The following is a 16,643-nucleotide window of genomic DNA, read 5'->3' on the forward strand; positions in this document are numbered from 1 at the left end:
GCATGCACCGAGGTCAAATTGTAGTCCAAGTTTAGCCCCTGCTGAAGACACTAGCAGTGGACAACTGCTAGACATGGGCAAAGAGCGGAGCAGGGCTTAAAGCACACACTGACCTGGCTCAGTTTCACGCAGGGGGGTTTAATGTCAACGCTCAGCCTAAAGGCTAAAATATTCCTCCCCCGTCGCCCACTTAATTATCAATCCCTCACCCGAGCATCAACACATCCATTCAAGTATTTCTTTCACATTTTCTTTACACATTACTGTGTATATTTCTTTGAATCATGGCCAAACTATTACCTAGAATACCGCACTGGTTTATCATTAGTTTAAAACAAGCAAACAAATCCGTTAAACCTCACCTCTTGACCGCAGGGACTGCCGGTAGCACTCAGTTAGCAGGTAGCAACGGGGATGAAGGCAGTGGAATAACATGTTCAAAAGTGTGCTGATGTTAGGACCGCTGTGCACCTAGGAGCCGTCGAAATGTGTGGCCCCCAGAAATGCAACTCAAAAATCCCACGGGACATGGAAATGCATGTTTGCGAGGGCGGGGTTTAGCGTTTCACACCCCAAACGCCTCCTGAGCAGCCGTTTGAAGGCCCCTACAGCACCATACGACCCCCCATGTGTGTGTCAGCAAACTTATATGGAGTGGGGCCAGTGCCGCCCTGTGAGCCTGCATTGAGCATCTAAAGAGGCTCTTTATTACCTTTCACAAGGCGGACACTCTACACTGCTCAGTATCAGCGGGAACTTGGCAGGCAGGGGAGCACTTTTGTCTGTATCAAGTAAGTGCAATCTCTCATAAAAGAACCAGCAGATGGGATATTTATCAGTGTTTATCTGTTTATTTTAACATCCGCCACATCTGCATTGTGGTTGCAAAGATTGATGGTGCGTGAGTTGGATTCCCAATGCGGGTCTTTGGGTTGTGCTTCCCGGCGATGAGATAGAGTCATCAGTCATCTGTGTTTTGAAATGTTTTTTAATTAAAAAAAGTGTTTTGTGGACAGTGAAGAAACACAGTAAAAATGTTGTGGGGAAAGAGTGGTGAGGTCACTGGAACTATTAATAGATTAGAGGAAAAGAGCAGAATGTAAAATGTGTTGAAAATATCAGGAATGTGACAGAAATCCAACTCCATGGTGAAGGTAACCATGAGTATAAGAGATTAAAGGTTGAAGGTCAGATGTTAACACACCATAAAAGTAAGGCGTTGCATCGCCAGTTAATGCATGGAATCTGATGTCACCATCTCTCATGTCGGGGACACTTCTCAATCTATAAGCCCTGGCTGGGTCATTAAGTGAATTAACTCAAATGTGTGAAGCAGTAAAGGCGCCATGGACGGGGAGTAAACAGGCATAGCCACTAGACGGAGCTCACAGACCTGGAATATTTACTGAGTAGCCTTTTAATCCAAGTGGATTTTTAGTGGAACTATTTTAAAATATTGCAGGACTTTCCCAAATTGAAAAAAGTGTTTGCATTAACAGCAACACTTTGCTTTACCAATGCATGTCTTAACAAGGCACTATTTCACACATCTGGTGTTTTCAGAACCCGATCCCAGCCGATGATATTTTCAGGGGTACGATGTGATAACGTTGTTGTGGTTCTCGTGGGCCCGGCGTTAAAGCTCAGATGAATCCCAGGTGGCAACAGCATGGCTTTGCAGACATTGTTGAGAGATAACCAGGTGCTGAGAGCCAATCAGAGTCGGATTACTGGGACATGTGAGCTCATGTGCCCGGCTCCATTTAACCTCGGCCACATGCGTCACTTCCTGGTTGCTGAGTGACAGCTTCACGAGGCATGCAACCCCCTGCCCCCATAGGTCACCTGCTGGGTCCGGGCTGGGTGCTATGCTAGGTATTCTGTGGGTGATCACAGGTGCTGCTATCATTCACAATCCCAGCTCATAAATGTGTTGTTCTGATGGAGCAAAACCCTTCTTATGCCTCGTTTGGACCAATGCATTTATTCTGAACTGTTACCTTTACCAAACTGTATTTATATTTTTTTTTTTCTATTCGATGCAGCTTTAAATATTATTTTTTTACATTTGGAATAATGTGCTGATGTCATTTATTTATGTTTAAAGAATATGTTGATGTGATTATTTTTTTAGGATAAACATGAACATAAAATGTTGATTGTTTTTTTAAATTTATATTACATTGTATTTATATCATCTTGTATGTTTATGTATATTAGATATTTGCTCAAAGTTTCACTGTTGAACATAATGATAACAAAGTAAGCATGAGTCTCCCCAAACCCATCCAGTGAGCCTGCAAGGTCCAGACAGACAATCTGGTGATGGAAACTGAAATCAAAAATTTGTCTTCCTGACATTTTTAAACACATGCCGAGGTACTGTCTCCAGGGCAGAGAGTCACAGCATCAATCCTCGTTCCTTCATTACCATTATATGTTCAGTGTCAGTTTGGTGTAAGATCATGAAGGGAAAGCGCATTTGGAGAGCTGATGTTAATCTGATAACAGATCGAGTGTTTCTCAAATACATTAACATAATGAATATCTGTATTTATCAGAATCTGAAACGCCAACATGTTTAAGATACGCAAAACGAGGGAGGAGGAGCCCACTGCTCCGGGGCAGGGTGAGTTCAACTAATACTACATCTGTTCATGAAAATATGAATACATATGAAGAAGTCATAGATGAATTAAAAGTCATTGATATCATTTTAATGATTACATTTATTTTACCTGGGATTAAGTCTAGATGTCTCACTGATATCTATTCACATGTGGTGACAATACACAGATGTAACATGTCTCTCGTTGTAGATAAAGGTCCATTACTGGTTCTTACTCTTACTGGTTCTTATCCTTACTTACTGTTTGTTATTATTATTATTATTTTCCAGTGAGGATTAAAAAGAAATCCAAGGTTCCCGGGGTGATGATCACCCAGTATGTTGAGGAAGTTCCCGAGAGGATGTCCACCCCGGACTTCACCCGCAAACCCATCGCCCTGACCATCCAAGAAGGTATGGTACCGACCAACTGGATGGTCCCTCAATAAGCGGACATTTGACCCTCTGCATGGTCCCTCACTCAGACATCTGACCTTCTGCATGGTCCCTCACTCAGACATCTGACCATCTGCATGGTCCCTCACTCAGACATCTGACCATCTGCATGGTCCCTCACTTAGACATCAGACCATCTACATGGTCCCTCACTCAGACATCTGACCATCTACATGGTCACTCAACCAGCAGACGTCTGCGCATTTGTTTCTGAGCTCTGTGATGTTTCTTACTATCTTATGGTTTTTACTGTGTCTCTTATGTTGTGCTTTCTGCAAAGCAAAAAGCTAAAGTAGCAAGTATTTAGTAAGGTACAATTTAAAAGGTGCATTCATAGAATGTTAAATGTTGTTATCCTTATTATTAAATACATAAGGAGCAAAACCGGTCTGGCGATGAATAAGGATGTTGATTTTGTGTTTGGTTTTTTAGGGAAATTGGCTATATTCAGATCAATCATTATTGGAAACCCGACACCTTCCGTTACATGGATCAGGAACAACGGTGAACTAGACGATCCAGAAATGTACAAAATCACTTTTGATGCCAATTCGGGGGAACACCAGCTGCAGGTGAGCAGGTTTGTCCAGTAATAACCACACTCTGGCCGTTTCAGAGCAGCCGCCTTAAACTCTTAATCCTCAGTCATAGCGGTTTCTAAAATTTCCTTTTGCATCAATTGAAAAATTTTATTATAAAACAAATGTCCTGGTTGAATGAGCTGGGGCTTAAATTATTTCTGTATTTCCACCAATGGGTAGTTCACAGACGCCATGTTGAAAGTAAGAGATGCATGGTATATTTAAACAAAATACTGCTTTTAATTGATCCCTGCCTAATGGATAATAATCATCCTCATTATGGTCCATTTAAGTAGATACCGGACGTTTCAGGGGAACACTCAGACACCTACAAATGCCTTGCCACAAACGAATATGGAAGAGCGGTCGTCACCGCTACCCTCAACGTGATAGAAGGTAAAATGCTTCAAAATCATCTTCAGGCAGTAGTCTTCTGTATGAAGAGCCTTCTTTCCTCCTTCTAGTATAATCAACTGTTTATTCTGTTCATTCTCCTATTAGTTGGGTACAAGAAGACCAAAGCCATGCAACAATCCAGGACAGGTACACAGTACTAAAGTACGCTCAGTTTGTAATCAGAAACAGCTAATGGTATGATTTCATAACCACACTCTTTATCTTGTTGTAGCCGTCCGGGAGATGCCAGAAGATTTCAAAAAGAATTTGAAAACCTGGTTAGTACCGACCTAGTTGGTCTCTTAGGCACTTATTGTATGTTGAATGTCCTGGCACTTAAAGATAGTACTCAGTACTTAAAGATAGTAGCATTGTGTAGCATCGTATCCTAGCAATTTGTTGTATACAGGGAAGCGGTTAACCTAAAAAATGTTAGTGCTTGACACTTGGTTCTATGAACATCCTTACTGTACCGACAGAGTTATTTTGTTGTTTCTCTTTCTTTTGACAAATGTACTCACTCACAAGTCATTTTGGATAAAAGTGTCTGCTAAATGCCCTAAATGTAAATGTAAATGTACTACCATGGGCAAAGCCGTTCATGCAATTCATATCAGGCGTTTTGTTTGATAGGGTGGATGTAGAGCCAAAGGAGGAGAAGAAGGAGATAGATGAGAGGTTCTGGGAGCTGCTGATGAGTGCGGACAAGAAAGATTATGAGAGCATCTGCTTCCAGTACGGAGTGACCGACTTCCGTAGGATGTTGACCAAACTGAGCGAGAAGAAGATAGAGCGCGAGGAAGAGCAGTCTAAGGTTTGGGGGTTTTGTGACATTGTTTTGACCAGTTGTTCTCAAACTTTGTTGGCCTGGGACTGGGAGTTAATATCAACGTAATAATATGCAACAATATGCACATCAAATCCAAGTTAAGCAGTTTGATCTCTTGTAAATGTTTGGAGATAGTTTCAGTATGCATATACCGGATGTTTGGACCCAAAGGATCTGTTATATTTTATTTATTTATGATATATGATATATGCATCATCAAATATCTCCGGCCTAAGGCAGATACACCAGAGATGAATGAGAAACACAAATTATGAGTTCATGAGTTCATGCCATGTGTGCCAAAGCATTTAATTTGGGTTTTCATTTCTATGTGTCAGGTAGTTGAAAGACTCTGCAACCTCAAACCCATAGCGATGAAAGACGACGGAGGAGCAGAGTTTGAACTTGAAATGTCCCTGAAAGACCCAGCCCATAAGATCTTCCTGTTCAAGGTGAGGATTATGTACATGGTGCCATACAACTGCACTCACTCATCAATCATTTTCCTATTATTGATTATGATCATGATGCTTATTTATGAATGATGATTGTGATAATAACAACTTCATAAAATAATGATTATAAAACTCTATGTTTTGCGCAGGATGGCGTCATGATCCCCTTTAATGCTGAAACAGAAGTCAAACACGGGTTGAAGCAAGTAGGGAAGAAGTTTGTGTTCAGCATCAACGGTGTCGATCCCGAAGACGCTGGAATGTACCAAGTCGAGGTGAACGGCGTCAAGATCTTCTCAACGGACCTCAAAAGTAAGGCCCTCATTTGAATGCTCCATTGTGGCTCCACCTTCACATTGCAGCATATGCTAAATACAATCAACCCCTCCCCTACAGTGCCCAATGTGGATTTCCTGGTGAAGATACAGGAGGTCACGGCGTTGGAGAGAGAGGACGCGGTCTTCGAGTGTGTCGTCTCAAAGCCCATGACGAACATCAAATGGACGATGAAGAATGCCCCACTGGAGCAAGGAGAGAAGTACGACATCGAGGTGTCTGAGGACATGCTGATCCACACACTGGTGGTGAAGGACTGCAAGCAGCTCGACAAGGGCATCTACGCTGCGGCGGCCGGCATGAACTCCTGCTGCGCCTGGCTCATTGTGGAAGGTAACTGTCGCTATCCGATGCACTCTGACGAAGCACTCAATACGACGTAGGATTACCTGTTGGCTAAGAGTGTTCAACTTCCAGCCGAGAGGCACTGGGTTTCAAACCCTAATATTGACAGCCCGGAGCTGTGGGCGTTCTAGAACCCAGATGCTTGGTTAACCCCTTTGTGTTCCTTTATGGAACGTATTTGATTTGCTTAGGATAAAGGGGGTCTCCTTAATGGGACAAATTTTTAAATGCATGCTTTTGATCGGGGTAGGTAGAGCGGGTTGACTTGTAACCGGAAGGTTACAAGTCAACGAGTGTCGAGGTGCCCCTGAGCAAGACGCCTCACCCTGACTCCTCCCGACGAGCTGGGTGTCACCCTGCGTGGTTGATTCCACCGTCCGTGTGTGAATGTGCTTATAAACCGTTGTAAGTCGCTTTGGGTCAGTGTGACCCAAAGTGGGTCAAGTGTCTGCTAAACATCCTAAATGTAAATGTTGATCATATTCCCAGCGGACACCGACGGGACCGGTAAGAAGAAGGCCCGCAAGACCACCCGGGCAGGTGGAGGTGGAGTAGACCTGCAGAAGATCGCCGCGGAGCAGAACCTCATCGTTCTGAAGGAGCGAGAGGAGATGATCGCCAGGGCAACGGCTGCAGCCGAGGCGGAGGCCGTGTTGGAGGCAGAGGCTGCGGAGCTGAGGGCGGCGGAGGCCGCGGAGAAGGCCGCGCGACAGGCAGAGGCCATGGCTGCAAAGAAGGCGGCGGCCCTGGCCGCCAAGAAGGAACGGGATGCGGCGGCGAAGGCTGCCGGAAAGACGGAGACCAAGAAGAAAGACGCTGCGAAGAAGAAGAGGGTGAAGAAGGATGGAGCGACGGAGGGATCTGAGGCCACGGTGGAAGGGGAAGAAGAAGAAGAAGAAGAAGAAGAAGAAGTGGAGGAGGGAGAAGAGGAAGAGGGAGAGGAGGAGGATGCTGAAGGGACGGTTGCTAAGGAAACGATGGAGGGAGTGGAAGGGGAAGAGACCCCTGTGAAGAAGAAGAAGAGAGTGAGAAACGGCCCTCTGGTTCCTGACACCGTCATCGGTGAGATGCCTCTTAGAAAGATTGAAAACTATGATGCAGGGCAACAATGGAAGAATGAGAGAATGTGAAGGATTTGGAAGTCCAGCTGATAACAATTATGTGTTATCTTTAGACCCAGGCGTGTACTTCACCCAAGGTCTCTCCGATGTGAGCCCTGTGATTGGCACGGAGGCTGAATTGGTCTGCAAGCTGAGTGCAGACTGCGATGGCGTCTGGTACAAAGAAGCGGTGGACACTTTAGAGATGGAAGAGGTGAGGAATGGCTGTTGGTAAAGAGATAGAGGTCGGACAGTCGGGTGGATAGGGTGTTTTACTCCAAGCCCTAAGGTGGTGGGTTTAATAATAATGAAGAAAGCATCTGAGAAATACTTATTAGTAATCGTGAATTAGGTACCTGGAAATAACTCAATGGAAATGTAAGCATATCTTTTTCTGTGTGATTTCAGTTAACATCAACAGAAGATGTCTGCATCAGCAAAGATGGGGTCTTTCACAAACTCACAATCAAAAAGTGCATGGAAGAAGACACTGGAAAGTATAGATTTGAAGCCGATGGACGTAAAACAGAGGCTACAATAACTGTTGAAGGTAACTACATGTTCCTATGTAACAATGACTATACATGTGTATCTAAAGTAAATAGCTAACTATAAGGAAACATTACAGCAACATTCTTGATAACATGCTGAATATAAGGTTGCATAAGGTTGCATAAAGGGGTATGGTATCCTACCCTTAATCACATAGCGTAAATAACATAAATAACTGCTCCTCAAGTCCCTGGTGATGAAAGCTTCTTCTAAATGATCTAAACGTTGAATATATCCGTAAATCAATCTGACGACTTTACCCTAAGATCCGCCCAGATTCAATAGCGAGGATGTGGAAGAGTTCTCCAAGCCGTCGGTCATCAAGGTGGGACAGAACGTGGCCTTCGAGATCCCCTTCGAGGGCCGAGAGCCCATGAAGATCCAGTGGTTCATCGAGGACGAGGAGGTACTGGACGACAGCAATGTGAAGATTGAGAAGTCCTCCACACGCACCCGCCTGGTGCTCACCAAGTGCCAGCGCAAGATCTCCGGGGAGGTGAAGCTCAAGCTAAGGAACGAGTTTGGAACCTTTGAGGCCATCACCCAGCTTAACGTATTGGGTACGGCTTGCAGATGAAAACCAATGATTCAAAGTCAAACTGGTAGAAGGAAAGAATTTTGAACTACAGTAACAATCGGCGGCACTGTCTTTATTCACAGATAAACCAACACCACCACTAGGGCCTGTGGAGGTCATTGAAAGCACCGCCAGTGCCATTGAGTTTAAGTGGAGGCCTCCCAGGGACGCAGGTGGCTCTCCCATCACAGACTACATCCTGGAGCGCCAGCAGATTGGGCGGAACAGCTGGAAGAAACTAGGCAAGATCGGCTCGGAGGCCAAGTACAGAGACTTAGACGTGGACCACGGAAGGAAGTACTGCTACCACATCAAGGCTGAAACCACACAGGGCACCAGTGAGATGATCGAGACGGATGACCTGCAGGCTGGAACCAAAGGTGACTGTCAGCACAGTACTATGGAGACATGTGATGGCCAACACCCCATCACCGATTTAAAATGCTTTTCCTGTATGTACGTATGTATGTATGTATGTATGTATGTATGTCAATTATGGCACCCATTGCACTCCCGATCATCCCTGGAAGGAGGGATCCCTCCTTCAGAGAACTTCCTTGTAATGGGTGTTTCTTTTTCCCAGCCTCTGGGGGGCTAGGGTTAAGGGGTGTCATAAATATATGGCCTGTTAGACCATTGAGACTGTACCTGTGATTAAGAGCTATACAAATAAAATTGACTTGATGATTATACTAATCAATAGATATGTATGATATTTAATATCAGGACTTCTGTTGTTCTTCAGCCTATCCTGGTCCTCCTTCTACGCCAAAGGTGGTCAGTGCCTTCAAGGACTGCATCAACCTGGCCTGGAGCTCGCCGTCCAACACGGGAGGGACCAACCTTCTGGGATACAACATTGAGAAGCGCAAGAACGGGAGCAACCTGTGGGGTCAAGTCAACCCACCGGAGGAGCCCATCAAGGGTAGGAAACCAAGTTTGAGTTTCATCCTTAACCGTCATTTCTGCTTTGATTATGCTACCTCTATATTTACATTTACATTTAGGGCATTCAGCAGATGCTTGTATCCAAAGTGACTTACAATAAGTATATTTGTCAGAAGAAGGAGAAACAATATATCACTGTCGGTACAGTAAGGATGTTCATAGAACCAAGTGCCAAGCACTAACAAACACTAGGTTAACCCATTCCCCATATACAACAAAGAGGGTTAGCTAGGATAGGATAAGACGCTGCACCATGCAAGTACTATTTTTAAATGCAAGGACGTATAACATACAATAAGGTGCGTACATTAAGTGCCAGGACGTACAGGAATGAGGTTATATATGGCATGATTACCTCATTCCTGATGGATCGTGTTTGTCTGAATCAGGTCTTGATAATGTGGTTCCTCTTCTCCCTGAAACAGAGAGAAAGTACGGAGTGAAAGACGTCGTGGAGGGGTTCGAGTACGAGTTCAGAGTGTCAGCTGTCAACATCTCGGGTGCGGGGGAGCCGAGCTCACCGTCTGAGTTTGTCTTCGCAAGAGATCCAAAGCGTACGTTTCAAGCCAAACTACCAGAGCATGGTCGTCCTGACACCGAGTTAACCACAGCAATCATTCATTAAGTCCTCACTAAAACAACTTCCACTCTCCAGAGCCACCCGGTCGCGTCATTGACCTGAAGGTGACAGACTCCACCTACACCACCCTGTCCCTGGCATGGATCAAACCCAGGGAGGAGGAAGGGGTGCAGGATGAGGCTAAGGGGTATTTTGTGGAGCTCAGACCCGCGGAGAACACAGAATGGAGTCGCTGTAATTCGAGTGCCATCATTATGGGCTCCTACAGCATCATGGGTCTGAAGTCCATGGCCATGTACTGGGTGAGAGTGCTGGCCACCAACGAGGGAGGAGACGGAGAAGCACAGGAACTGGACAACTACATCATTGCCATGCCTCCTCCAGGTTAAAACTCTTTCCATTACACAAATACTTCTGTATTTGTTACTTTCTGTAACATAACCTCCACAATTCACTCGATTGTAATACAGGATATCTAAAGACATATTTCCCCTGTTTACAGTGAGACCTAAATTCACTGACCAGAAGATGAAGAGCTTCAATGTTATAAGAACCGGGAACGTGGCGAGAATCAACGTCAATTTTGAGGTTTGAACAAAACACACAAACATGTCAAACTAAATGCAATGCAGTACCTCAGCCTTTTTTCCCTGAAGTCCCCTAAATGTGCTGTAACCTGGTCTTCAGGAATAAGTAATGAAACTGTTGTTCTCCCCATTTACATTTACATTCAAGGCATTTAGCAGACACTTTTATCCAAAGCGACTTACAATTAGTACATTTGTCTGAAGAATGAGCAACAACAATATATCGCTGTCGGTACAGTAAGGATGTTCATAGAACCGAGTGCCAAGCACTGACAATCGCAAGGTTAAGCCATTCCCCGTATACAACAAAGATAGCTAGGATAAAATGCTCCACAGTACTATTTTTAAGTGCAACACACAATAAGTGCTTACATCAAGTGCCAGGACGTACAACATACAATAAGTGCGTACATTAAGGGCCAGGACGTACAACATACGTCTCCATGTCTGCTCTCTGCTCTCCTGTAGGCCTCTCCGGTGCCTAAGATCCTGTGGTTGAAGGATGCGGGACCCGTGTCTAAGGGCGTGACGGTGAGCAACACGGACACCTCCTCCCAGCTCCTCCTCCCCTCCGCAGAGAGGTCCGACACAGGCATCTACACCATCCTGGTCAAGAACATCGTTGGCCAGGAGACCTTCAGCTTTGAGATAAGAGTGACAGGTAGTGTTGAGGAGCTATCGAAATGGATGTCCAAAGTTTTTATCCAAAGCAACTTAGAAATAAACCACCCAATGACGGGTTAAGTGCTGCATGAGACATAAATAGAAGTAAAAATGTGTTAAGACACTGCTTGATAGTGTGCAGTAGTGTGACTAGTAAAAGGATCCGTAACTTTGAGATATAAGCTGAAAAGTACCTGTTCATGATTAAAAAGAACTGTCCTGGCTGGTGGTAACACAAATTACACTGTATTACTACACATAGTATATGAATACATTTTCAGGTGTTTTCTATTACTAAGTGACATGATGTATCTGACGGACGATGTAAGTGACATGATGCATCCATGTATCTATTGTATTAGTTTCGATAATGCTGCATATACCGTTAATAACGTCTACCTCAGCTGTCTGTCAAAGCAAACCTCTCATATTGTGTACCCATATTTTTTAAGCGGTTTACATGTTGGAATCCGTCCATCCATCCGTCCATCCGTCAATCCCCTGTACTCCTGTCCACCGTCACACCAGAATGCAATAAAGCCCTCGCCCCTCTTATCTCTCCCAGACGAACCCAAGCCCCCGGGCCCGGTGGAGCTGGACGAGAATGTGCCCGGCACGGTGACCGTGTCCTGGACAGCCTCCCCAGATGAGAAGAGGGACGACCGGCTCCACTACGTGGTCACCAAGCGGGACTCTGTCAAGCGCACCTGGCAGACCGTGGCGGAGTGCCTGTTCAATAACAAGTTCACCGCCATCAACATCATGGCCGGCACGCAGTACCACTTCCGCGTCTATGCAAAGAACGACATGGGCCTGTCCAAGCCTTCCGAGTCAGCTACTTGGGAGGTGGGCAAGAGGAAAGGTGGGTTTCAACGTTCCTCGCAAGATGGCAGAGGATCGCCATGGGGATTGCACTCAAAAATGCATTTAATAAACGTAATGCTAAAATAGAACTTAGCATTGGGTAGTGTCTTAGCCTTGCTATCTTTGTTGTAGAAACCCGGTGTTTCTAGACTGGAGTTGTTTTGTACTGTGATCCCCTATAGGAGTACTTTTAGCTCATTAATGTTTTCATCCGTAAAAGTATTAACACATTCTCATTCACAAGTCAAAAAAGTGACATCTTCAACAATTTAAGGCTCATTTATGCTCAACGTTAAATACGCATACGGATACGGACGGAGCCTTTCGTCCGTACTCTGCGTTCATTTCGTCCGTTTTTCGACCGTTTCCACAAAGCTTACGGATACGCACCAAACGGAGCAGTACCACCGGAAGCCGTGGGGGCGCTGTTGCCGTCACTACCCGATACGGAGCCTAGAGCCAGTGTGAGACAGAAGAAGAAGACGACGATGAATTTAACGGCCTTACCGACCACCGCCTCTTACAACGAGCCCGTTTTCTTCTTTTATTTATTATGTACATAATCAAGACCTCCTCCATAGTCGCCATGTTTGTTGTTTTCTTTTTACAGTCTATGGTTTGTTGTCATAAACTTTTGACTCTGCGCTGCCCCCTAGTGGATGTATTGGTTAACATCTATGCCAACGTAAAGGACGCATGGAAGTATGTGAGCAGTGACGGTAACAACGTTAGAAACGGACGCGTACAATTACGTCCGTACGTCGAGCATAAATGAGCCTTTAAACTTACATTTAAAATGTTACACGTCCTTGCACTTAATTCTATGAACATCCTTAATGTACCGACAGTGATATATTGTTGTTTCTCTTTCTTCTGACAAATGAACTTATTGTAAGTCGCTTAGGATAAAAAGCGTCTGCTAAATGCACTGAATGTAAATGTAAATGGTTACAGAAGCAGCTCTTTCGCATGCTACACATTGCTTTGCGATGCAATGCTTCCGAAAATCTGTGGAGAGTTACACTTCTGGGGTAGAAATGTTTTTCATGTTCTACTTTTTTTTTTTCTGCAAAGCAAAGTGAAACACTTTTATATATGTAGCTTATATCAACACTTTTTAATTATCTTGCTTAGTTTGCTGAACCCGAAGCCCCGTTGGGATGACCCGTTTTTTAATTGGCCTTCTATCTTTAACAAAATAACACGCATAGTTGCATCATCCCGAACGAGCGGTTTCTGTGTTGCGCCATTGAACTGACGTGACTCCCTCCCCTCTCCCTCTCACCTCCAGAGAAGTTCAAGCTGGACATGCCCGAGATTAAGGGCTGCAGCTTCGACGCCGCGCCCTCCTTCACCGTCCCGCTGAAGATGCACAGCAGCCCAGAGACGTACGAGTGCTACATGACCTGCGCCGTGACGGGAAACCCCAAGCCCAGCGTCACCTGGTTCCGCAACAACATCAGCCTCAACACCAACACCAACTACCACATCACCAACACCTGTGGCGTGTGCTCCCTGGTGATCCTGCGGGTGGGCTCCAAGGACAACGGGGAGTACACCATTGCCGCGCAGAACTCGCTGGGCAGGGTGGAGTGCTCCACGAAACTCACCGTGCAAGGTACGTCTCTGGACTAAGCAGGGCTTCCTGGAGTTGTTTCGTACCGTGACCCCACTGTGGGAGTACTTTTGGCCCGTTAATGTTTTCATCCGTAAAAGTTGTAACATATTCTCATTCACGTGTCAAAAAAGGGACGTCTTCCACAATTTAAACTTTAAAAAGTCCTTGCACTTAAAAATAGTACTTTGTGTAGCATCTTATCCTATCTATCTTTGTTGTATACAGGGAATGGGGTAACCTAACAATTGTTAGTGCTTGGCACTTGGTTCTATGAACATCCTTACTGTACCGACAGCAATATATTGTTGTTTCTCTTCTTCTGAGCAATGTACTTATTCTAAGTCGCTTAAGATAAAAGCGTCTGCTAAATGCCCTAAATATAAATGTAAAATACAGTACTCCCTTTTTCAGTCTTCAAAAATTCTTGAACCCAGTACCTTGTCTGTCCCATGATAACCTTGTCTGTCCCATGACAGACAAGGTACTGTCCCCTCGTGACCCACAGTTTGGTAACCCCTGCTCTAGGGTATGTGTGGGGTGCGATGGCAGTCAAGGGGCCCCCAGCAGCTAGGACATGGTCTTCTTGGTTTCCCTTTGCTCTTGTGTTTCCAGTTACAAACACACACACACTAGTTAGGTTAGTTGGAGACCCAGTGAAGTTCATTTTAACATGATTTAACAGCATTTAACAGCTTGTGACTCGTTTCTGATTCATAGTGACTCCACTTTCATCTGACATATGCTTCAGGCCTTCACAATCCAGATTAGGAGCAGGCAGTGAGAGAAATGGATGGATGGATTTCACTTTTATATATTTATATATTTTTCTCTGCTCTCCATTTTTCAGATTAAGGAAGAAAATGGAGGATCTCCCAGGAAATGCTTCGATTTAAATGCATAGGACATAAATAATGCACATTCTTCTGAAGTATGACATTATTTCTGTCCGAGGGAGATTCATGTGTTTTACAAATGGTGCAATTTTTATGTATTAACAGTAGTAAAGAATTTAAGATAAAGGTGAATATTTAAGGGGAAGTAGATACATTCAATATGTCTGTTTATGTCATATTTATACTGAAATGCTTCTGCGTAAGGACAGCATGATGGATAGAAGCCTAGATAAAACCCAACATACATATTTTTCCATAATTCTGTGGAAAAATATTCCTACACTTTTTTAAACACAATTAGAAAAGAGAACAATCTGAGGATTAAAGCAGGCCTTTTGCCTTTTCATTTTGCATTCAGGCCTAATTCAAGAGTTTTGCCAGATCTAATTTGTTGCTGATTTAATAAAAGCATATAGTTTGTTTTTGGAATTGCTGCTCATTTACTATTTGATAAAATTGTGCCATGACTTCTGCTTTGTATGTTTTGAATGGTTAGTACATGCAAAATGTATTAAAAAAGAAACAAACAAATCAGACAAACAGCACCACCTTTGGTCAAATACATGCCACTGTAACAAACAAATTACATAATATGACAAACGACCTCATCTTACAAATAAACGTGTTTTATTGGATGTTTAATTTTATTGATTAATGAGTATTTTTGGATCGGTTGACATATAAACATATACTCGGCCCAACTGTTGAAGCTAATCATAGTCTAATAAAGTACAGCATGCAAACCCAGAATGCAAGCCAATTGTTTTAATAGCATTAGTATCGCTTAGGTTCAAAATACAATGGTTATTTATTACTTCATCTATGCAACTGTGTACATGCAACATTATATTGTTCAAATATAATGTTTGGGCATTGCAGTCTTAGCCCTATAGATATGCCTCACTACTCTATCATTGCAGTGTCTACTTCTCTCCTTACTGTACTGTAAAACACTGGCTTTGTCCCTGCCTAATGCTGCACAGCTTCAAGTTCTATTTCTACTGAGCGTGTGCAATTGTGTTCAGCGCTTTGAGTTATTAATAAAGGTCCTAAACGATAAAAAAAAAAAAGGAAAACATAAAATGCATTTCTGAGTGAACTGTAAACATGTGAACGTGTCCTCAGCAGTCGGCCATCGTCGGTGTGTAAAGACTCTAACACGTGCTAGTGTGACTAGTGTGGCTGTCGCCGTCTTAACATTGTATTTATTTATAAGTTAACAGGCGACACGGATACGCAACACGTGTGAAACCGCTCGCACGCTTTCTGACACACGCAGCTGCTTTTAAAAGACGGAACCAATCCTTCAGGGAGGACATGTTTGCCCGGAGTTTGTCCAGAGTGTTTCTCTGCCCCTTCCTTAGAAAACAGGTCTTTCTCTCTATGTGCATGTGAATGTTCAACAGCATTGTCTGCCATGGTTGACTCCCCCCCAGCTCTGACCCTGCTGAGCTTTACAATAAAGGCCTCTGAGTACCTCCAGCCTCCTGTCTCTTCTTTCCAGGCCTCAGGTCCGTCACGAGTGGCTGCGGCTCGCACACGAGCACACCGCACGTCCTAAAAATATATCCACGCAACGTACAATAAATCGTGCCTCAAACAGCATCACTGTGCGTTGCAAAGACTATAGCAACAATGTGTCAGGGTTTTGGGTTTCACAGAATCACCTCCCCCCCGGTTGACGGACTTGGGCTGTGTGAATAAACGTCTAACTTTTAGGACATGGATGTGTCCTAAAAGTGTCCTAAAACATGTCCTCCTCACAAGGGGAGGATACAACACCGCGATAAACGCTGTGTATTATCCTCCCCTTGTGCTGCGTCTTAACCCATGGACTTAGAAGCGAGGTCGCTGTGTGTTTTTCTACTTTGACATAAAAGTTGCATCTAGAAAAAACAAAACCCCTTAACCAAAATAATAACCTTTTCGTCCCCTTTCGATTCCATTCATATTTTATGAAAATAAACAGCGGAGGGCTGGTTTTGCTCGTACCCGGGTAGCTAACTTGTTCTGTGAAGATGAGAGAGCTCATGGCCCTCATTCTTCAGTGTCAGCTCTTTCTTTACTAACACAGGCGGGCAACATCGGAACCACGCTCTCTTCACTACACAAAATCATGTTCATATTCAACATTACACTCCTGGCTTAATATTGCGTCAGCAAGTTAGTTACAAGGTAGGCCTATTAACCGTGCCAGTCGGACGGTAATGCTGAATGACAGCCACTGTGGCTAGGGATTAGTGTCTTAATACTGT

General features: G+C 44.2%; 1 protein-coding gene across 1 annotated transcript; it reads left to right on the forward strand.

The window, feature by feature from the left end:
* Nucleotides 1–2,577: 2,577 nt before the first annotated feature.
* Nucleotides 2,578–14,844, forward strand: LOC311339356 (immunoglobulin-like and fibronectin type III domain-containing protein 1; the record flags this gene model as incomplete). Its single annotated transcript, XM_084464733.1, has 23 exons — nt 2,578–2,629; nt 2,900–3,022; nt 3,497–3,636; nt 3,942–4,041; nt 4,147–4,188; nt 4,274–4,319; nt 4,675–4,855; nt 5,209–5,322; nt 5,475–5,637; nt 5,722–5,994; nt 6,496–7,068; nt 7,181–7,320; nt 7,515–7,656; nt 7,925–8,218; nt 8,319–8,615; nt 8,981–9,160; nt 9,609–9,737; nt 9,839–10,147; nt 10,266–10,351; nt 10,819–11,011; nt 11,579–11,875; nt 13,169–13,495; nt 14,343–14,844. 23 exons carry the CDS (start codon nt 2,578–2,580, stop codon nt 14,345–14,347), a joined length of 4,206 nt encoding a protein of 1,401 aa, XP_084320859.1. The 3' UTR covers nt 14,348–14,844.
* Nucleotides 14,845–16,643: the final 1,799 nt, after the last annotated feature.

The sequence above is a fragment of the Micromesistius poutassou genome (genome assembly GCF_964030765.1).
Source record: "Micromesistius poutassou genome assembly, chromosome: 2".
NCBI lineage: Eukaryota > Metazoa > Chordata > Actinopteri > Gadiformes > Gadidae > Micromesistius > Micromesistius poutassou.